The sequence below is a fragment of the Peromyscus leucopus genome, chromosome 2 (genome assembly GCF_004664715.2).
Source record: "Peromyscus leucopus breed LL Stock chromosome 2, UCI_PerLeu_2.1, whole genome shotgun sequence".
NCBI classification, from domain to species: Eukaryota; Metazoa; Chordata; class Mammalia; order Rodentia; family Cricetidae; genus Peromyscus; species Peromyscus leucopus.
The window spans coordinates 144,901,198-144,918,083 of record NC_051064.1 but is presented as its reverse complement, the minus strand read 5'-3'; the positions used below and the strand labels follow the sequence as shown (position 1 = coordinate 144,918,083).

The 16,886-nt window shown below is 41.5% G+C and overlaps 1 protein-coding gene across 1 annotated transcript; it reads left to right on the top strand.

Moving 5' to 3' along the window:
• Positions 1 to 3,190: 3,190 nt before the first annotated feature.
• Positions 3,191 to 15,918, top strand: LOC114686374 (arylacetamide deacetylase-like 4). Its single transcript, XM_028861054.2, has 4 exons — positions 3,191 to 3,424; positions 11,979 to 12,195; positions 12,886 to 12,949; positions 15,091 to 15,918. The coding sequence occupies exons 1-4, from the start codon at positions 3,257 to 3,259 to the stop codon at positions 15,863 to 15,865; spliced, it is 1,224 nt and encodes a 407-aa protein (XP_028716887.1). The 5' UTR covers positions 3,191 to 3,256; the 3' UTR covers positions 15,866 to 15,918.
• The last annotated feature ends 968 nt before the right edge of the window (positions 15,919 to 16,886 follow it).

Sequence of the window (16,886 nt, the reverse complement as noted above, 5' to 3'; positions counted from 1 at the left end):
AATAATGCACACATTTTGCTCTAAATGTTTATAGTCTCAATTTCCTAACTAAATGACACAGAATAGCAGATTATATTAAAGGGCTGGATTTATACATTTCTTGTCTATAAGAAATGTGCCTCACCATATAGGACAGACAGTATCTTATGACAAAGGGACGGGAAAATATACTACAAGCAAATGAATCTAGAAGACAGACAGAAGTTGTTCTAATAGCTGACAAAACTGACTTTAAGCTAAATCTAGTCAAAAGAGATAAATCATACTGATTAAGGAAAGAATCCACCTAGAGTACATTTGGTTCTAAACATATACACACAAAACACGGCACACCTAATTTCATAAAATAAGTATTACTAAAAGGCAAAAGTAACAGGTTATACCAGCACAGTAATAGTGGGAGACTCTAGTACCCTAATCTCACCAGCCAATTGATCATCCAGACCAAAAAAATTAGAGAAACATCTGAAATAAATGACATCACAGATCAAATAGATTTGACATCTGTAGAACATCCCATCCACCATGATAATACTCTTTTTTTCAGAAGCCCATGGAATTTTCTCAGAAAACAGACCATATACTAGAACACAAAGCAAGTATTAACAAATATGGGAAAATTGAAGTAATTCTTTGTGTTCTATCTGATTATAATGGAGTAAAATTACAGCTCAGCACTGAGAGGAACTATAGAACATTTACATGTTCATGAGATCAAATTGCATATCATTGAATATTGAATGAATAAATGACAAAATCAAAAAGGAAATAAAAATTCCTGGAAATGAATAAAAATGAAAATACAGCATATCAAAACCAAGGAATATGTTCAAAGCATTCAAAAAGGAAACTATAGCACTAAGTGCCTACATTAAAAGTAAAAGAAATTCCAAATAGATAATTTTGTGCTTTACCTTAAGGCTCTAGACAAACCAGAGTAGAGCAACCCCAAATTCAGTAGATAAAAATAAAAGTATTAAGACCAGAAGAGAATAATGAAATAGCAACAAATAAAATAGAAAAAAATAAATAAAATGTGGATTTTCTTTTGTAAAGATAAATAGGGTTGATCAGCCCTTATCAAACTAATCAAGGGAAAGAGAACAGAAATAATGCTTAAAATCCATCATGACAGATATTTTAAAAAATTCAGAAAATCATTAGTGCCGTCCTTAAAAATACCATATCCCACTAAATTGGAAATGATAAGATAAATTGATGAATTCTATAGGCATATTATTTATCAAAATTAAACAAAATAGATAAACAATTTAAATCTATGATAAGCATCAAGATTGATGCAGAAAGAAAAATATCTCCCAATAGAAACAGGTGGCCCAGGTGGATTCACTGTGCAAAACTACCATCAAAGGAGAACTAACATCAATGCCTTTTAAACGACTTTATAAACGAAGAAAGGAAGAAATACAGCTATATTAGCTACTTCTCTGTTGCTGTGATGAAACAACATGACCAAGGCAACTTATTGAAGGATTTATTTGGACTTTTGGTTCCAGAGGATCAGTCATGGTGGGGAGGAGTGGCAGAGGCAGGATGCTGAGGGCCCACATCTTGAACTGTAGTCAGGAAGTAGAAAGAGAAAACTGGAAATGGTACAAGTCTTTAAACTCTCAAAGCCTGCCTCCAGTGACATACCTCCTTCAACAAGGCTGTACCTTCTAAACCTCCTCAAGAGTCCCACCAAGTGTTCACATACCCAAGCCTGCAGACAGGGGCATTCTCATTCAAAATACTACAACTACAGAACTCTTTTTATGAAGTTAGTATTATTCTGATAACAAAACTTGATAAAAACACACACAGTCAAATTATATATACCAAATTTTTGGGAGAAAGGTGACATTTCTGTTGTTGAGATGGAATATTGAAGTTACCCACTGTTTATATATTGGGGTTAATATGTAACTTTATATCTAGTAATATTTGTTTTGTGAATTTGGGGGTAGCTGTGCTTAGTGTGTATGTTTAGAATTGTAATATCCTATTCATGAGTTGTTCTATTAGTCAGAAAGAAGTGACCATTATGTCTTATGGCCAGTTGGATTCCAGTCCATTTTGTCATAGTGTAGTGGTAGTGAAGCCTTCTTGTTTTCTTAGTTCCATTTGCTTGAATAATTTTTCCATCATACCACCCTAAGATATTTATTTATTTTCTATGGCTAGGTGTGTTTTTCTTGAGGGATCAAATAGACCAATTCTATTTTTTCTCTTTAAAAATCAGTTATTATATTGTGTGTTTATGATGTGTCTGTGAGTGTGACATGTAGATGCCACAGTGTGCTTGTGGACATCAGAAGACAACTTTCAGGAACTGGGTCTTGTTGTCTTGTGGAGGTAGGGTCTCTCTTGTTTCTGCCACGCTGAGTACTCCAGGAGAGCTGGCCCATGAGCTTCTGGATGACGTTCTCTGCTTCTGATCTCATGATAGGAGTGAAAGTTTTTCACATGCGTGCCACTGTGTTTGGCTTTTTCTATTGGGTATCCAGGGATTGGTCTCAGGTTTATAGACTTGTGTAGCAATCATTTTACCTGCTGAGTCACATCCTCATCCTGGATAATTTTTTGAAATTACTTTTATTGACACATGTATGTTTTTGCATGCTGTAATGCATGTATGAAAGTCAGAGGACAGGTTTCAGGACTTGAGTCTCTCTTTTCATCATATGAGTCTTGGGGATTGAACTCAGGTTGTCAGCCTTTACCTCAAGTGCCTTTCCCTATTAAACCATCTCATCAATCCTAAGTTGATGGTTTTTAACCAGAAAATTCTCTGCAAACCTCTGCATGTTAGGTTGGGGTATTGGATAGTGGGAAGGTAGTGAACCAAGGAGTTGGGAATAAGATATGCATTGCCCACCCTAGATAGGCTCTGGTGTGGAAGAGGACACTTCTCACGTGATACAGTTGAAGGGTCAGGACATTAAGACATACCAGATCTCTTCATGGTATCCTCAGTTGCTGAGATACATAAGAGTCTCACAATGCTGTGGGAAATCTACCTCTCAAGTCTACCTTGGTGGACCAGATGTGATTTCCTGTTCTTCTTGTTCTTCAGTAGACAAGTTACTCTGTTCTCTTTGGCTGGTTTATGTGGCTATCCAGGGTACAGGTCACTTCACAAACATGCTTGAAGCAGTGACCTGGAAGAAGCAGTGTATAAGACCAGGTTAGCTGTTTCTCTCACAGCTTTTGAAGTTAGTTTATCAGGACAGCAGCTCCTAAGGACCTCGGGACCATGGCTGTCCTGTGGCTGCTGCTGCTAGTGGGGCTGCCCACATTCTTACTGGGACTCTTTATATGGGCTGTGGTTAAGCATATCCTCACAGCAAAAGTTCCTTCCTCCTTACAGCATCCGATCAAGTTCAGGTTTTTGCATTGTCTGATGCTCTTCATAATGGCCTTGGTGAGTTTGCCCTTGGGGGCATCATGGATTGGGGATGCTGTTTATATCTTACTCTTTCTTCCTTTTCATTTCCCTCCCCTCTTTCTAGATTCCCACTAGACAGAATCTGAGGAACCTCCTATGTTTCCTCTTTCTTCCCCACCCCTCCTTTATTTCTTCTCACTCATTTCCCCTTTCTTTCCCTCCTCACTTTTCTTTTCCCTTTGAGATAAATTCAGCATGGCCTTGAGCCCACTGCTTCCACTCCCCAAGAGCTGGAATTACAGGCTGTGCCACCACACTTGTCTACTGGGCTCTTTTCTGGGAGCTGCAAATGAATTCAGATGGAGCTGCTGCCCACCAAGGGCTCATCGTCTAAGAGGTTCTACCAACACCCGTCAGCCACAACCCCCTCCTCCCATTCTTCCCATGCTCCTGTCTCTAGGAGCTTTTGGCATTGATGTGAGAGATCCTGAGGCCTGAGATTAACTTGTTCAACTCTGTCCTGAGCACAGGGCAAGTATTGTTTGCAGACCAAATCATGAGTGCCATAGTCCCTCAGCCTTTCAGCCTGGCTGTCCTGAACAGCTGAGTTCTGTGCCAGGTTTAGGGCTCAAGATTGGGGTCAGGGATCAGCACCTGTCAATGGGTGTATCACATATGAAAAGAATATGGGAAGCAGGCAATTTGAAAAAGCCCTGATGCTCCTATATTGGGAGGTTACTTGATAGTGGCCAGTTAACGGTTATTACCCCAGGGGACTGTTAAGAGAGAAGAGGTGGGGAGGAAAGGGGTGAGAAGCACTCCGCCAGACTGTCTGATGAGCATTTCTGCTCTGCTTTCATGGGCTTGGAGGGCCTCTTGTTTAACCTGTGTCTCAGAATCCTCATGGGACAATGGCATCTTTCTCATCAGGGAGGTGAAAGCATTAGATTTCAGGCCATATGTCTTTAGAGGCTCTGGTAAGTGGTAAAAAATGTATGTTCCTGTGCTGTTGGGATTTTTTTTTTTTTTAATGAGGAAAAATGGGGCATTGGAGAAATAAGCAAGACTAAGAATTTCAGGCTAGGCTACTGTAGCTGAAGCTTTCCTGTGTCCTGCCTGGCTGGCAGTCAGGACAAATCTCTCACACCCACCAGCCCCATAGTCTCTCAGACCCAAGTAAACACACAGAGGCTTATATTAATTACGAACTGTATGGCCATTAGCTTAGGCTTATTACTGACTAGCTCTTACACTTAAATTAACCCATAATTCATATCTATGTTTATCCATGTGACTTGGTACCTTTTCTCAGTTATGCCTTCACATCTTGCTTCCTCTGTGTCTCACTGGTGACTCCTGACTCTGCTCTCCTCTTCCCAGCTCTCTCCTCTTCTGCTGGCCCCACCTATACTTCCTGCCTGGCTACTTACCAATCAGCATTTTATTAAACCAATGTACAAGGGCATTATCCCACAGCAGACTAGAGTCCCAGCACCACAAATGAGGGCCTTAGACCTCCAAATAACCCCAGACACCTGGATCTTTCTAACCATTAGTGTTTCTCTTTAAGAATAGGCCCCAATTCTCTGCATTTTGGTGATATTTTAAGAGCCAGAGGACAGGTTGCTTGTTGCAAGATAGTGTCTTCTAGACACCATGGGGAAGCTACACCCATGAATAAGAGATATGACTCCCTAAATAAGACCTGCATAGTGACAATACCAGTTGCCATGCCAATGTGGGCGAGGGAAATTTCACAAGGCCTCAACCTTAGATGAAGAGCTACAGGTAATTGTTGCTTGAATATTAAATTGTTTTATAATAAAAAGAAACATAGAGCCAGATATTGGGGTAAATGCTGAAAGATCAGAGAGACAAAGGAACAAGTCACTGGGGAAACTTCTCACCACTACTGAATCTTCAGGCCAAATCGAAGGTGAGATCCTATCTCCACAAATCTTCTGACTGAAAGCCTCTGAGTTCTCCAACGAAAAGGACTCTAGTTCCTGTCTCCTCATGCCTTATATGCCTTTCTCCTCCCAGCCATTTCACTTTCTTCCTAGTGCTGGGATTAATGGTGTGTGTGCTTCTCAAACACTGGCAGCAAAGGCATGAGATCTCAAGTGCTGGGATTAAAAGTGTGTGACTTCCAAGTAAAGGTGTATGCCACCACTGCCTGGCTCTGTTTCTCTCCTAGACAGAATCCATGTAGTCTAGGGTGGCTTTGAACTCACAGAGATCCAGATGGATCTCTACCTCCTGAGTGCTAAAATTAAAGATGTGTACCACCCCTGTCTAGCCTCTATGTTTAATCTAGTGGCTGGCTCTGTCCTCTGATCCTCAGGCAAGCTTTATTTGATACACAGTATATCACCATAGGTAATCAGTGGCTTCATAGACAGGGAGAACCAGTTTTCTCCAGGGCAAGCTCTGTGATAAGTAATCTATTCCCAAGTGGTAAGCCCTAACACATGTTCATAACAGCAATACTAAATGGACCCAGTAGGGTTTATATATGCATGTGCCGTGTGTGTGTGTGTGTGTGTGTGTGTGTGTGTGTGTGTGTGTTTAACAATAAGAAGAAGAGGTCATGGATTTGAAAGAGTGATGGGGAACAGTGAATGGAGTAGAGAGGGGGTAGAAATGATATAAATACAGTACTCATGTACGAAATTCTCCAAAGTTTAAATAAAAAACAAAGAATAACTGTGGTGGTATTGTGTTCCCCAAAATATTGTGTACCCTAATAAACGTACCTGGGGTCAGAGACAGAACAGCCACTAGATACAGAGGCTAGAAAATGGTGGCACTCACACCTTTAATCCTAGCATTCCAGAGGCAGAGATCCCTCTGGATCTCTGTGAGTTCAAGGCCATATTGGAAACAGCCAGGCATGGTGACACACGCCTTTAATCACAAAAAGCAAGCCTTTAATCCCAGGGAGTGGTGGTAGAAAGCAGAAAGGTGTATAAGGCGTGAGGACCAGAAACTAGAAGCATTTGGCTGGTTAAATTTTTAGCTGGTTAAGCTTCAGGCTTTCGAGCAGCAGTTCAGCTGAGAGCCATTGGGATGAGGACACAGAAGCTTCTAGTCTGAGGAAACAAGACCAAGCTGAGAAGGTGGCCAGGTGAGGTCAGCTGTGGCTTGTTCTGGTTCTCTGATCTTCCAGTTCACCCCAATACCTGGCTCAGGTTTGATTTTATTAATAAGAACTTTTAAGATTCGTGCTACAAATAACCCCTAAGCTAAACATTCACAGTTGACAGATGCTACAGATTTTCATAGAAGATGCAGTGATGATCTAGGATTGGTTCTGCAGAATGTGCTCCACATAGGAGGTCCCTGCCTCTTTTACTCAGCCCAAAGCCCCTAGGGCATGTTGTCCAAGAGAGAGGTGCACAAGAAGAAATCCAGGTGAGTTAATGTACTGAAGACGTAGACGATGAAGGAATAAGAGGTTTAAGGAGAAGAAAGAAACCTGGAAAAAATTCTACAGTTCTCAAATCAGAGCCTGCTCTTGCTCCTAGAAAAACATGAGTTTGAGCACCAGATGCCACAAAAATTAGCTTTGTAGTCTCCATTTTTTTTTTTTTTTACCTTTTTCTTGTTTCTGGGAAATGAAGTGCACAGTGGAGACTTTTTAGACCAGGCATGGTGCAGGCTTGTGACCCCAGTGCTTGTGTGTAGAAAAGAGAAGATAATGAGTTAAGGTCAGCCATATCTATATAATGAGTATAAGAACAGCCTGGACCACATGAGATCCTGTATCAAAGAGACAAAAACAGAAAGAAAGAAAGAAAGAAAGAAAGAAAGAAAGAAGGAAGAAAGAAAGAAAGAAAGAAAGGAAGGAAGGAAGGAAGGAAGGAAGGAAGGAAGGAAGGAAGGAAGAAAGGAAGAAGGGAGGAGGTGTTTCTAGGAGCACTGTGTAGTCAGAAGTTTTCCTGTGCCCTGCCTGGTCTCACAGCCACACAGTCCTAAATAAACATACAGAGGCTTATGTCAATTATGAACTGCATGGCCTATGGCTCAAACTTCTTGCTAGCTAGCTCTTATATCTTAAATTAACCCATTTCTATTAATCGATGTTTTGCCACATGTTCCATGGCTTTACCAGTCTTCTGGCATTTTGCTCCTTGGGTGGCTGGCTGGCGTCTCCTCTCAGACTCTGCCTTTCTCTTCCTGTCTCTCTCCTCGGATTTTCTGCCTGCCTTTAAGCTGCCTTGCCATAGGCCAAATCAGCTCATTTGTTAACCAATGGGAACAACATATATTCACAGCATACAGAAAGACATCCCCCAGCAGCACTGTGATGAGTAAATAAACAAAACATTGAAATCAAGCTGCATGAAGCTGTGTGTAAAGGACTCTGTCAAACACCACTACTAGTGCCTTACAAGTCCCTAGAGACAGAGTCAGTATTCCCCAAAGTTGTCATTGATTTGAAGGTTGCTGTGAATGGATCCAGCCCTACTACAAGATGTAAAGCATTGGATGATGCAGTTCAGAGCTGGAGCCTTTGTCCAGCATGTGTGACACAGTGGGCTTTCACTCATCACTAACATATACATAATATATACATATATCTACACACACACACACACACACACACACACACACAGAGAGAGAGAGAGAGAGAGAGAGAGAGAGAGAGAGAGAGAGAGAGAGAGAGAGAGAGGTAAGAAACAAGGTTGGTTTTAAAGACCATTTTCTAAGAATGCTTCAGTATCTCCTGAGATACTGTATATTTGTAATTCAATAATTGTACAGTTATATTGATATTTATAATCTTACTTGGTACTCCATCTCTGCCCTAGTTCCAAGCCATGGAAGATGTCCATTCAAAACAATATACATTTATGACCTATGTCATAGCTTTGGAGAACATGAGGTTTAGAAAGCTGTACTGTGACACTACACAAACTTCCTGAACAAGATTTTATTATTCTAGAGGCAGAGACTAAGAATCCACTGGTATTGTTGGTTGTTTTGCTCTTTTGGGGAGCCCACCATCCAGCTCCCAAATTAATCACACACAGAGGCTTGTTTCTTAGCTTGGCTTGTTTATTGCCAACTTTTCTTAACTTTAAATGATCCCATCTACCTTTTGCTTCTGGGCTTTTTCCTTTCCTTCTGTAATCTTACTTTCACTCTTACTCCATGGCAGACTGTGTGGCTGGGTGGCTGGCCCCTTTATTTTCTTGGTGCTAGATCTCTTTTACTCTTTCTTGTCTTATTCTTTTTCTCCTTCTATTTATTCTCTCTGCTTGCCAGCCCCTCCTTTCTTTCTCCTGCCTTGCTATTGGTGGTTCAGCTCTTTATTAGACCAAATATTCCACAGAATAAACAAGTGTAACACATCTTAAAATAATATTTCACAACAATTGGGATGTGATCATTCCTACCAGAGACCTCTGGTTTGGTGGAAGGGAGATGTGCAGATGTTCATATGCTTATAATAAAGTTTCAGGTGATTCCTATGGAAGTCTGATAGTACAGTGAAGGCCTCAGAGGGAGAAGCAGTTATTTCTACAAGAAAGGGTGGCTTTTTCAAGAATATGATCCCCAAACTTGGATACTTAAGTCATTTGAAGCCATTTGCCTGGACCATGTAAAAGAGTCTCTCAGGGAAAGATAGGTGGTTAGATGAGCCACAGGATTTGGGGAACAAATGCAGAGTTGGAGCTAACCTGGGCCAGGGAGAAGCAAATTGATGTTAAAGTATTCAGAGCTGAGCTGCTGATGGTCCTGGTGGAATTAGCTGAGAGCATGGGGTTGGGAACTAGGTCACCTCTGTGTTGTAGGCTGACTCATTGTCTTCCAATTCCAGTAGGAAAACAACCATTTGAGTCCCCTATTGGGAAGTCTGCCCATGAAGGAAATACTTTAGGGCACCCTGCTGGACTCTGGACTAAAACAAATTCATTCAACTGGAAGCTAGAGCTTGTCCTCTGGGACTTATCAGTAAGACCTTCTGCAAGGTCTTCTGTTCCCTACCTCCTCCTTAGGTCATATCCATGAACATCAGTTTCTCATTTGCAAACAAGGGAGGTTGGAGCTCTATGATAATGCCTGGTGTTTTCCAGGTAGCTGGCAGTAGGTATCAGACTTGAAATCATGCCTGTTTCATTCCAACCCCAAACTCTTTCCAGTTCATCAGTTGCATCACAGTGAACAACTCTGAACAAGACATTTAAACACTGACACGCCTCAGTTTCCCATTCTGTCACAGAGCAAATCCTTGTGACTTAGAAGAGTCAAGCAAGTTGCTAATTGAAACTCCTTGGGCTGGTGCTGACACATTATAGGTAGCTAGTAAGTGTCAGCTGCTATAACCTTTGTTGTTAGCTCACCATGCTGTTTTCCATATGACAAAGAAATATCCTGAGCATGAAGTCCTTAGAGGATACAAGCCAGTGACTGTGATTCATTTAGCACATACACTATGAGAGCCTGCAATGTTTCCTGAAATATGGCTACAGTTTATAATAGCAAATATTAGAATAAACATATTAGCTTAAAATCATATTGGAATGGCCAATGAATTAGCTCATTGGGCAAAAGCTCTTGCCATGAAACCTGATGAACTGAGTTTAATTCCCGAGACCTGCTGTGGATATCGCTCTGTATGCTGTGAATGTGTTGCTTTGATTGGTTAAGAAATAAAATGCTGGGTTGGGTGTTGGTGGCATACGCCTTTAATCCCAGCACTCGGGAGGCAGAGACAGGCGGATCTCTGTGAGTTCAAGGCTAGCCTGGGCTACCAAGTGAGTTCCAGGAAAGGCGCAAAGCTACACAGAGAAACCCTGTCTCGAAAAACCAAAAAAAAAAAAAAAAAAGAAAGAAAAGAAAAGAAAAGAAAAGAAATAAAATGCTGATTGGCTAGTAGCCAGACAGGAAGTATAGGTGGGACAAACAGAGAAGAGAATTCTGGGAACAGGAAGGCTGAGTCAGGAGTTGCCAGCCAGACACAGAGTAAAGAAGATGTAAAGGCAAAACTGAAAAAAGCCACCAAGCCACGTGGCTAACTGTAAATAAAAATTATGAGTTAATTTAAGTGTAAGAGCTAGTCAATAGTTAGCCTGAGCTAATTGCCAAACAGTTTTAAATAATATTAGCCTGTGTATGTTTATTTGGGTCTGAGTCGCTATAGGACCAGCAGGTGAGAGAGATTTGTCTTGACCTTGGGCCAGGTGGGACACAGAAAAAAAATCAGCTACAGAGACCCACATGGTGGAAGGAGAGGACTGACTTTAAATTGTCCTCTGACAGCTTTACATGAGCATTACCTCTCTCCCCCAATAAATGAATGAAAACAGACAAGAAAACAAAACATTTGGGCAATGTGTATGGGGCCTTTCATCCCTGCTGTGGATCCCATATCACATCTCTAATTTATCATGTTACTTCTTTCAGGCTAAGGGTCCTCTATAACCCAAAAATGTGGGTTACATTGAGTTTGGACCCTGCTGGAAAACTGTCTTTGTCATCTCAGGTTGGGTACAGTCATTCAGAGAGCAAACGACAGTCAATGTTCTGCCTTCCTTTTTATTGCTATGATGAAACCCTCTGACCATAAATAATTTAGGGGAGGAAAAAATTTATTTCAGGTCACTGTTGATCATTAAAGTCAGGGGAGGAACTCAAACAGGAATTTGAAGCAGAAACCATGGAGAAACACTGCTTGATGGCTTGCTCAAAAGCTCATGCTTATCTAGTTTTCTAAGATAGCCATGACCATCTGGCCAGGGAATGGTGATACCTATAGTGGGTGGAACCATCCTACATCCATTAACAATCAAGACAATCCCACACATTTATCTCCTCAGGACAATCTGATCTTGCAATATATCAGGTGAATCTATTCTCAGGCAACTCTTGGATGTGTCAGTTGTCAGCTAATTGGGACACAGAGGTTAGTGTTATTGTCTGGGACACTACTCATCTTTGTCCCTCCGAATGACTGCTTGCCACTCAGCCCTAAGCTGGTTTTCCTTCAGGCAAAGTCTTATTTTTTTCTGATGCTCTAATAGTACCATGGGTCAGGTGATTTACAGACAACAGAAGGTAGTTTGTCTTATAGGGTTTGTTTGGAAACCCAAGAACAAGGTGTCATCAATGGACCTTCTTTGTATCATCCCTCAGCAGAAAGACAAGTGTGTCTATGTTCATAAGACAGAAAATACCAACCAAACTCACTCCTCAGGAGACTATGTGAGAGGTAATGATTCCTTTCACTCCATTGTGGACTTAATCCACACATGGGGATACCATGTCATCACCACTTAAATGGTTCATCTTATAACACTGAAAATGGCAAGGACATTTCCATATGTGTTTAAAAGGAAAGAAATACTTGGGTCCCAGCAACATCATCATCCAGTGAGGGCCTTTTAGAAAAAAGTCATGAACTGCCTTCTTCATATGAAAGAGTACAAAGCCAGTTGTATGCCCATGAGACCGCAGCACATGTAGGAGGCAAGTGAGAAATGGTGAATATTTCTGAACACTGATAAGTGGCTGCAGCATCTACCTTTCTATTCTATAATCCCCTATCCTCATCTTTTCATTCTCCTTCCTTTTCCTCCAACAGGGGAATATACTAGAGAAACTGAGAATTTGTACTTCGCTCCACTTTGTTCAGTTTATTTGTGATGTAGGGGTCATAAAGAATGACCCTGCCTTGGTGGTAACCAATATGCATTTTGGGTCAGTCCCTGTGAGACTGTTCCAGCCCAAAGCGGTGTCCTCCAAACCTCGGAGAGGCATCATCTTCTACCATGGAGGGGGTGCCATCCTTGGTAGCCTTGGTAAGTAACTTCCATGTGGGATGAGAGGGGAAGGTCCCCATGATGGGTAGAGTCTTGCACACATTCCCATGAGGACCTTTTGGGGAAAGTCAAAACAAGTGGAAGTTAGAACTTCTGATAGAGAATGTAGATGAAAAGATTGGGGCTCATATCAGCCAGTGGGGTTGTTCCCATGGCAATATTTTCTATATTAGTCTATGTCCAGGTTGGGACAGCAATGTCTGAGTGAGGCTATTCTGGCACTGAAAGTGACTCCCTCTCTTTCCCACTCACAGCACTGGTTATTCCTATCTTTTCACAGTGTCCACATATTCACATGCAACCCACAGCTCAACTGGATCACTGTTATGAAAACCTACTCATTTCTCCAACTCTGCTTCCCCAAAGTGGTGGACTGGCTCCACTTTCCATCTTTCCATTTAGTCTTCTCTCCCTCAGAGAAGGGTCCTTAAAAACACACTTGAGAACCCATCACTGCTACACTTCAGCCTTTCCCCTGCACCTTAATGTCTCTCCCATTTGGTTATCTTTGCCTTTCCTTGCTCTTGACAGACTGAAGCACTTGAAATTCTCTGGACTTCAGAGAGGGAATATCAGCCATGTCCACTATCACAGCTTCTGTTCATAGAGCTGTGGTGGGAAGTGCTGTGTTCTCATCACATATATTCAACTCTGGACCTTCCCTTGCAGACATGTACCATAGCCTGTGCAATTTCCTGGCCCGGGAGACAGACTCAGTGTTGCTATCAGTTGGGTGAGTGGCCTGAGAGTCCTGGGACAGTTGATGACTTTTCCATACGAGGCAGCATTTGTAGTGTGGTTTTTTGTTTGTTTGGATTTTTTTTTGTTTGTTTGCTTAACAAACTAGAGATCTAACTAGAGATCACCAAAAGGAGTCCAGAGATGCTGACTTACTTGTACATGGTCACACATATATGGGCACACCATGTTCAAAACAACAGAAGCCTGGAAAGATGCCCATGACTTTGGAGTACATGAATGAGATGTAGCAAAGTGAATATGAGATTAGAGAGCACCACGCCCATCTGGAGAATCACTTAGTCATACAGTCCCACAAAACCTCCAAGTTAAACAACCACAGCATGTAAGCAGAGGACCTAGTACAGATCCATGCAGGCTCCATGATTGCAGCTTCAGTCTCTGTGAGCTCCTGTGAGCTCACTTTGTTGATTCTGTGAGCTGTGTGCTCTTGGTGTCTTCAAGCCCCCTGGCTCTTACAATCCTTCCTCCCCCTCTCTGTGGGTTTCTGAGTTCTGCCTAATGTTTGACTGTGGGTCTCTGCATCTGCTCCCATCAGCTGCTGGAGGAAGCCTCTCTGATGATGATTGGGCTAGGCACTGAACTATGAGTATTGCAGAGTATCATTAGGAACAATTTCATTGATGTTTTTTGCTAGTCATAAAACTAGGTTCTACCCTAGGTCTCTAAGCCATCCACCTTCCATTTCCAGGCAGTGTCAGGCATGGGCCCCTTCTCATGGCTTGGGCCTCAGATTAGGTCAGTCATTCACACAATGACTTTTAAAGTCCAAAATTCTAAAGGTTTCCTCAAAAAACAATGTGGTTGGAATTTTCACAGCAACAACCCTAACTCTTGGTACCAGCTCCACATTAATTACTTTTCTGTTGCTTTAATAGAAACTCTCTGACCACAGACAATTTAAGGAAGAAGGCATTTATTTTGGTTTATGCTTCCCAAGGGTCAGCATCTATAAGGGCAGGGGAGGGAGATATGGTAGCAAGAAGCTGGCAGAATGCATCTCAACTGTACATGGAAAAGAGAGAAAACAAAACCAGGAAGCAGGTGACGCTATAGACTCTTAAAGCCACCCTCCAATAACATACTTTCTCTAGCAAGGTCACATCTCCTAACGGTTATAACCTTCCCAAACATCACCACCAACTGAGCCCAAGTGTTTCAATATGTGAGTCCATATGACATTTCTCATTCAACTCTCATATATAGTTTTTTAAAAAAGTATATGTGTTCCAGTCTTAACAAACCTTCATGCAAATGAATAATTATATTCACAAGAATCATTACATTGTTCCTCTTGTACCAGTCCAAAGGGTCCCTCCTTTGGGCTATTAAGGTCAGGGCCTCTCCTCTGGTTTTAGTGGAAAGTGACAGGGACAGTCGGAGGCAAGCTGTTTGAAACAGTGCTGGCTGGGTTACAATGGCAAGAGCTAGAGTTGTGAGTTAGTGGCAAGTGTCTGCAGTTGTTGTGTGTGTAGTGTGTGTGTGGTGTTCAAAGTGCCCAGTATACACACAAGAGTGGTTCAGCTGGCTGTTTGACTATTAGTCACTTCTTCATGGTAACCAGGGCAACCAGGAAGAATCCAAGAGCTCTTAAGTAAGAAGTAAAACTACCCCACTATCATACTATAAACTTAACTGCAGGAAAATAAGCAGCAGAAGGAATGTTTATGAACAGACCTTAGTATTAGCACCAATATCAATTTGAGCTGTAGTTTTAACAGTGATCAACATATGCTCAGTACATCAGGAGAGGTGTCCCCCAAATCTATGCCAGTAGAAGTAACAGTAGTTCCAAATGACTTTTCTGGGTCTTTGGTGGCTAATTGACTTCTAAAGGCAACATCTTTGAACTTGCGTTATCCTCTGTATGGTTCACTGATCTGTAGATCAGTGAGAAACATGGTGTGGGTGGGAATGGAGAATCCTGGCCTCCATGACTCTGGGTATGTTCCTTAAGTCCATGTAAGAAAAATGAGGGTTGCCGTGCTTGCTTATTAGGAACACTCTGAGGATTGAGTCAGGTTTGGTCCCTTTGAGAGTAGAAGATGGTGAATGAAATGGCCTCTAGTTCCTCCTTTGTAAATAGGCTTGCTGTGTTTGCTCTTTTCTCCTTAGGTACCGAAAGCTTCCTGACTACCATCACCCTGTCATTTTCAAAGATTGCCTGAATGCCACCATCCAGTTCCTGAAAAGCCTGGAAACCTATGGGGTGGACCCCTCTCGGGTGGTGCTCTGTGGAGAAAGTATTGGAGGCTGGGCTGTGGCCAATGTCATCCAGGTCTTGGTCAGTAGCCCTAGTCTCTGCCAGGTTCGGGCTCAAGTCCTGATTACTCCAATAATCCAGGTCATTAACTTATGCTTACCATCTCATCAGCAGAGTAAAAATGTCCCTTTTCTTACTAGAGACATTATGATTATGGCTTTGTGTAAATACCTGGCCATTGACCTCTCTTGGAAAGACGCCATATCGACAGGTGCCATTGTACCTCTAGACAAGTGGAAGAAGTATAGGAAATGGCTCAGCTCTGACAACATCCCCAGAAGGTTCTGGAGTCAAGACTCACAACCTGAGTTTCTTGGATGTTTTAATGAGGCTGCCTATCTAGAAACAAAACATATTTTTGATATAGAAATTTCACCTATCTTAGCAGATGATAAGACCATTGCTCAACTTCCTGAGGTATTCCTTGTGAGCTGTGAAAATGACATCCTCCGGGATGATGCCTTGCTCTACAAAAAGCGCTTCGAAGACCAGGGAGTCCCTGTGACCTGGTACCATGTGGAGGATGGCTTTCATGGATGCCTAACATTGTTTGATTGGAAGTTTTTATCTTTCCCCTGCTCCAAGAAAATAGTAAACACTGTCGCTAGTTACATAAAGAACATATGATAGTTACCTTGATCTCTGAGGGTAATGAAATAAAAAAATTTCTGTGCTGTGGAGTTTACTGAGTTTTGTTTTGTTCTGGGAGGAGATGCTTACATCATGCAGAGTCTAAGAGAGCAAGAAGAAGTGGAAAGCAAAGAACTGGTAGCGTTATAGTAAAGAAAACCCTGTGTATTGCTTCTAATGCTAATCATTCAGTGTTATATCATACAATACCATCTGCTACTGCCATTCAGGTGACATAAACATCAAAGTGAGGAAATATGTCTGGGACTTTTGTGTAATCCTTTTGTTAGGAGATTTCCATTTTTGCAATAGCAACTAATAAAAGATTAAAGACACTAAGATCAAAATAAAAATAAAACTCAATGTATATAGTTAAATGTGAGAATTGTGCAGAAACAGAATACCACATTTTCAATAATGCCAGAAGAGAACTACCCCTGAATGTAATTTAAACAGAAATTCTAACATAGCATAATCAAGAATTTAAGGTTTCTTATAATAGATATTAATTTAGTCATGACTTTTTTGGGTTTTTGATAAATCAGAGATATAATTATTGAGATTTAATTTTGGGGTAAATTTCTCCTGAAAGTCCTCCTTTCCCCTCTCCTGTGCTTCTTTTTAAGAATTTTAAATCATCTACCCTCCCTCATTCTCCCATGTACATGCATATTACACACACACACACACACACACACACACACATGCCATATAGGAAAAGAGAACATGGTTTTTGTCTTTTGGATCCTGGTTTAACTCACTTAATATTATATTTTCCACTTATATCCATTCAATTTTTTTTAACCATGCTATTTTCCTTGATGTGTGAATAAAAGTCCATCATGTAAGGCTGGTGAGACGGCTTAAAGGGTAAAGGCACTTGCCACCAAGCATAATAACCTGAGTTTGATTCCATGGACACAGTGGAAGAAGAAAACCAACTCCTTCAAATGTCTTCTGACCTCTATATGTGTGCTATGGCAGGTATCCCGCCCCCAGACACACAATAAATAAATAA